This window comes from Octopus bimaculoides, chromosome 2 (assembly GCF_001194135.2).
Source record: "Octopus bimaculoides isolate UCB-OBI-ISO-001 chromosome 2, ASM119413v2, whole genome shotgun sequence".
In the NCBI taxonomy this organism is placed as follows: domain Eukaryota; kingdom Metazoa; phylum Mollusca; class Cephalopoda; order Octopoda; family Octopodidae; genus Octopus; species Octopus bimaculoides.
Genome location: NC_068982.1, coordinates 124,401,145 through 124,407,747, shown reverse-complemented (window position 1 = coordinate 124,407,747; position 6,603 = coordinate 124,401,145). Strand labels below are relative to the sequence as shown.

The 6,603-nt window shown below is 36.2% G+C and overlaps 1 protein-coding gene across 2 annotated transcripts in view; it reads left to right on the top strand.

The window, feature by feature from the left end:
• LOC106871002 (uncharacterized) overlaps window positions 1-6,603 on the top strand; it is a 51,340-nt gene that overhangs the window by 41,221 nt on the left and 3,516 nt on the right. For both annotated transcript variants that reach the window (XM_014917258.2, XM_014917265.2), the window contains 3 exons: window positions 1,180-1,374; window positions 3,136-3,383; window positions 5,673-5,879. In XM_014917258.2, the coding sequence (XP_014772744.1) occupies window positions 1,180-1,374; window positions 3,136-3,383; window positions 5,673-5,879 (650 nt within the window). The remainder of the gene's footprint in view (window positions 1-1,179; window positions 1,375-3,135; window positions 3,384-5,672; window positions 5,880-6,603) is intronic.

Sequence of the window (6,603 nt, the reverse complement as noted above, 5' to 3'; positions counted from 1 at the left end):
GGGGGGGGGAGTATGTATATTTTGTGTGTATGCATGTGAAGGCGCAATGGCCCAGTGGTTAGGGCAGCGGACTCGCGGTCATAGGATCGCGGTTTCAATTCTCAGACTGGGCGTAATTCAAAGGGTCAGCTTTGTCACACTGTGTCACGCTGAATATCCCCAAGAACTACATTAAGGGTACACGCATCTGTGGAGTGCTCAGCCACTTGCACGTTAATTTCACGAGCAGGCTGTTCCGTTGATCGGATCAACTGGAACCCTCGACGTCGTAAGCGACGGAGTGCCAACAAAGCATGGGGAAATATTTTGATGTGCATGGTAAATGTATAAATGTCTGTAAGTGCATGCAGATGTTTGTGATTCTAGAGGTTGTTGTTGCTGCTTAGCCCTATACAACTTTGATTCCACAGCCCAATGTTCAATGACATTCTGGGCCACCTGAGACTGACACCTGGTTCTGTGATATTAACATTCTGTTTTAAAGTATCTAAATTAAAACCTAGCTCCAAAATGGAGAAGCTACATCTGCCACCCTTTCCTTTCTTTTTTTTAAAACAGCAACTAAATTAATATAATACTCTTATCATATGAATTTGGTTGCCATTTCTAGCAGCTTGCATGACTACCTAGAGCCTCCCTCATTTACATGGAGTATACAGATATAAGTGTTGTTGGCACTCCGTCACTTATGACGATGAGGGTTCCAGTTGATCCGATCAACGGAACAGCCTGCTCGTGAAATTAACGTGCCAGTGGCTGAGCACTCCACAGACATGTGTACCCTTAACGTTGTTCTCGGGGGGATTCAGCGTGACACAGAGTGTGACAAGGTTGACCCTTTGAATTAGAGGTACAACAGAAACAGGAAGTAAGAGTGAGAGAAAGTTGCGGTGAAAGAGTACAGCAAGGTTCACCACCATCCCCTGTCGGAGCCTCGTGGAGCTTTTAGGTGTTTTCGCTCAATAAACACTCACAACGCCTGGTCTGGGAATTGAAACCGTGATCCTATAACCACGAGTCCGTTGCCCTAACCACTGGGCCATTGCGCCTCCACACAGATATAAGTGTAATGTGTGGTAAACGGGCCTCTATTTGATAACATAAGATTCCTAATATTGTAATTGTACCATTAACCATTTATGTTTTTACCTTCAAATTATCGTGTTTCTTCTTTGACAGATTTGCAATATCCATCAGTGTGAACTTTACTTTGTTTGGTGGTTGTGTTGTCTTCCTATTACTTGCTGCCAACAACATACATAAATTTGTCGAGCAAGTATATTTTGAGAAAGAAGTCTCCTACTGTTTTATTCTCTTACTTCTTGCTGCCTGCTTGCTGCCAGTCTGTTTTTGTGGAACTCCAAAAGACTTCTGGTTAGTAAAATTATTACTCTTTACCTTTATAATTGTTGCTATAATTGCTTATATAGCATCTCTATAATATTTATAACTACTGAATTAATAATTTATAGGTAGATAGGTATATTAAAAATATACCTATTTATCTATATAACAGTTTTAATAAAACAAGATTTTCAATACAATACAAGTTTTCTGATTATTTTCAACCCTCAGCTGCTTTAAATATCTACATGAAATTCATCCCCAAATTCTTTCCCCAGAATCTACCCTGATATTTTATCGCCATCATCTTTATCTTTCTTTCTAGTTTCATTACTCCCCAACACTATTGTATAATGTGAGAGGTTATTTGTCTCCTCTACAGCAAGAAACCTTTTCAGGCTCTTTTCTTCATACTCTAACCTTACATTACCTAAAACTGAACTGCTTCCCTCTTCTTTGTAACCCTGCTCAATCAAAGCAGATCATGGTCATAAGAGTTAGATGGGAACCGCCTGATGTTGATGCTGCAAAAAGGCAGCCAGTACTCTCTGTAAAATGGTTAGCATTAAGAAGGGCATCCAACTACAGAAACCATGTAGAAACAGATATTGGAGCATGATACAGTCCTCCAATCTTTCAGATCCTGATCCAAACTATGGCAGCATAGAACTCAGACATTGAATGATGATCATGGTGTTGATGAATTAGCATTGTTTAGTCAGTATACCAGTATTGTATTTTCACTTAAGGGAGAGCTCAATTACAGTGTGAGCGGATTGACTTGGCTCTAGATTATTTGAGTCTTGCAATCTTATCACATAGCAGACATTGGATGATGTTTGCCTATAACTCCATAATTCATCATCCTTATCATCATTTAACATCCATTTTCCATGCCGGCATGGGTCGGACAGCTTGACAGGGGCTGGAAAGCCAGAAGACTGCACCAGGCTCCAGTTGTCTGTTTTGGCATCGTTTCTAAGGCTGGATGCCCTTCCTAGCACCAACCACTTTATAGAGCGCACTGGGTGTTTTTTACATAGTACCTGTGTGGGTACTTTTTACAAGGTGCCAGCACAGGCGGTTTTCATGTGGCACCATCATGGGTGCTTTTCATGTAGCGCCAGCATGGGTACTTTTTTGCATGGTGCCAGCACTGGAGTTGCCAAGTAGTTTGCAAGACAAGAATATAGTAGCTTTAATAATAAAACTTTATCAATATATAAAAATGACTGTGCGTATACTCCTAGTTGCAGGCCAAAGTTTTTTGCCTTGAGAATTGAAATTTTGCAGAGACACATTTTTACAAAGAGAACATTAGCTATATGGCTTTTTTTCTGAAATTTGTTCATTTTTGCATTTGACAAAAACTAAGATTATTATTTATCTACAAACATTATAATGGGAAAAATTACTGACTAGAAAAATTAATTTATTAGAGTAATTATGTAAATTACTACAGTTTTTCAGACAAAAAAGAAAAGATATGGTTTTACAAAAAAATTAGGAAAAAAATATAAGAATATAATTTTATTTTAGGTTATATGTGCTCAATTTGAACCATCTAGTGTATTCTTTAAATGCAATAATTCTAAGAGAATCAACATTCCTAGACTAACTGAAATTTGACAGTATCTTTGTTTAAAACAACAGTAATGTATTCAAAATATAGAGAATTCATATGATTATATATTCCAGTTGTAACTAAACTCAGACAAGGCTGAATACAGCTGCTAGTCATTTAAAAAAAAATATTGAAGCCATTTCATTATTTTCTGTCTCTTTCATCAGGGTAATACCAATTATAGGAATGTCTGCTACGATAATCAGTATGTTCCTTCTTCTTGCTGTGATTCTTATGGATGTTCCTGACCTGATAAATCAACCTGTAGAACATAAAACTACAACAATTAGGACATTTGCATCTTCCTTTGGTATCATCTGTTTTGCTTTTACTGGTCATTCTCTTTTCCTAACTGTCCAATCTGATATGAAGGTCAGCTCAGATTTTAATAAATCTCTGATGTTTGGATATATGGGTGAGTAATGTATTTCTTTTGCTTTACTTTTCTATAGTATAACATTTCATGTAATAATAACTGTTCAGGGAAACATTAAGTTTGAAATACAATAAATATCAGGAATCTTCTGTTCACTGTTTCCCAGATCAGAGGTAATGGATTCTCATCCAAGCAAATGACTGGCTCTGAGTACATATCATTGAAAAGGCCCAAAAAGGACAAAATGCATCTGACATTTTCACTGACCACTGATGGAGTGATTTTTTTTTTTTTGCTACCTTCAGATATTTGTTGTCTTTAACCTTACACATACATAAGAGATGCTATCTTAGGACAAATATCAATAGCACAGAAAAAGGCCTATAAATGTTGAATATACACAACAGACATGTGATACACAAATGACTATTTTAGTTTAATTCGACTTCAAATACAAATACCAGATACATACATACATACAGACAGACAGACAGACAGACAGACAGACAGACGGACAGACATGTATGCATGCATGCATACATACATACATACATACATACATACATACATACATACATAAGCAGTTGTCCAAAAATGTCATCACAATATTATCTACTGATGAGACATGATGTTGTAGTTAGGACATTGTATAACAAGATCCCTCAGAAGGATAACCCTGAGGACAAAGAAATAAGAATTTACAGTATGGTGGCAGCCATAGCCCCTCATAATAAAAAGGAGTACTGGTGGAATGTCCCAGTGAAAACCTCAATAAAATTTAAACACAATAGACCCAATATAATGATTTTGGATAGAGAAGAGAAACTGTGTACAGCTGTGGAAATCAGCTCTGCCCAGTGAATGTTAACTTAGAGCTAAAGATTAATGAAAACGAGAATACCTACGCTGAACTATTGAGAAATCTGCAGTTACTCTATCTATGCTTCAGAAATTGTCTCAAGAGAAAAATTCTCCTTATACCATTGGGCTATGAATGACATCATTAGTGTGTAGAATGTATGCATTTCCATGTCATTGTGTGTTGTTAGCTATGAATACTGAGTCACCCTTCATAGCCTCTAAGAACATGCTATCCTTATATTGAACAGTAATTGGTACATTTACATTGGTCTGACAATCTAATGTCATTATTGTCATCTAATGTCATCTAATGTCATGTCCAATGAATAAAGTCATCAGAGAAATAGAAGAATTTTTCTCTTGTGACAAATTCTGCAGTGCATGTCCTTCCACATCCAGATATACATGAACATGTTAAATATGATTGTTCATGCCTATATTAGGATATAATATATGAGCATCTAAAAAATGTGTTGTTTCAATAGAATGAGTTGATCAAACTTTGAAAGCTGAGCACAAAATGTGAGTTAGTAATTGCTTCAAGATCTCTTAGCTGAACATGTCATGGCATATAGAAAACTAGTCTGTGACAATTCTCAGATGTGATGAAAGCCTAGATTAATCTCGGTAACAGTCTGTAGTTCTGTCTGATAAGTGAAATGCAAATTGACCATCTTCGTTTTAGCTATTCCCCATAGATTCTCTCTATGATGTTTAGGCCAGGTGAGTTAGTTAGCCAAGGAAGTGTCTTGTGATGATCAGCAAATAGATGATGGTTGTTTTAACACAGAGAACAGGTGCCAAATCCTGCTGGATTAAAAATTTCTGCATCACTGAGAGACCCTAGAGAGATCACTGTACTTCTATAGTTCTGTTGGTTGCTAGAAACAGGGTGTACTCTAACATCTCTTAGTAGACTCACTCATTGATTCTGACCTAGAGGTCCCATAGACATCAAATAACTACATATGGCATACCATCCCAAAATATGTCTGAAAGCAAGAACGTGATACTGGACTTCAAGCAGTTCATGTTGCAGAGTTTGAAGAAAGTTATAGAGACACAGAAAAATTAAACTAGAAATAATTCTGGAACTAATTAAGAAGTTGTTGATTATCAGTGTTTTATCTCAAAACTAAACTAATTTGGGCCTTTAAGATTTTTGATACCAACTTGTCTGAGACCACCCTTGATTCTAGGATGCAAACTTACTGCTTTAAAGAGATCTAACTTAAAACCAGCCATCAAATTTTCAAGTTTTGTTTGAAACATCTGCTTAATGATGACAAAGTTACTTTACTAAATTTTGCATTATTTTCAAAATTAATTGAAGCAGATGCAGTGAATTTAAAGAAAAATTTGGTATCAAAAGGATTAAATGTTTAGAAGTTCATGTCTTATAAGATTTCATCAATTTAACCAAGGTTTTTATTAGTTATAAAATATAGTTTCTGTGATATTTTTCAGGAATATTGTTGATTTACTTACCTGTACCAATGGCTGGCTATTTACTTTATGGTGCCAAATTAACCCCTAACATTTTAGAAACTATTTCCACGGGACCTGTCCTACATGTTGTACAAGTGACTTTCACATTTCATATCTTGATGGCATTTATCATCTTAATGAACCCAATCTGTCAAGAACTAGAAGCAAAACTGAAAATATCAGCAAGTAAGTCATTATATGTTACATAATAATATATTCTGGATTCTCATATCATATGAATTACTTTTGATCAAGGACACAGTTAATGAAGAATATCTGGTGATTAATAAGATGATGCTTACATTTTCTGATGATATATGTTAGAGAAAATTGTACAACACAAATATCAATTTTTGATAAATCAAAATTCATTAATTTCATACGAGGGGTACCCAAAAGAAACCAAAATTTTGCAATATTTTTGTATTCATATAGTTTTATATGTTTACACTTTTATCGCCTTCAAAGTATTCTCCATTAAAAGCAATGCATTGGTCAAGGTGCATTTTCCTCTGTTCAAAACAGTCCTGGAACCCTTGCAAAGTGATGCCTTCTAATACATCCATCATTTTTTCCTTCACCTCTTCCACATACTCTTTACTTACTTGTTTCAGTCATTTGACTGCGGCCATGCTAGAGCACCGCCTTTAGTCGAGTAAATCGACCCCAGGACTTATTCTTTGTAAGCCTAGTACTTATTCTATCGGTCTCTTTGCCGAACCGCTAAGTTACAGGGACATAAACACACCAGCATTGGTTATCAAACGATGTTGGGGGGACGAACACAGACACACATATATATATGCATATACATATATACGACGGGCTTCTTTCAGTTTCCGTCTACCAAATCCACTCACAAGGCTTTGGTCAGCCCGAGGCTATAATAGAAGACACTTGCCCAAGGTGC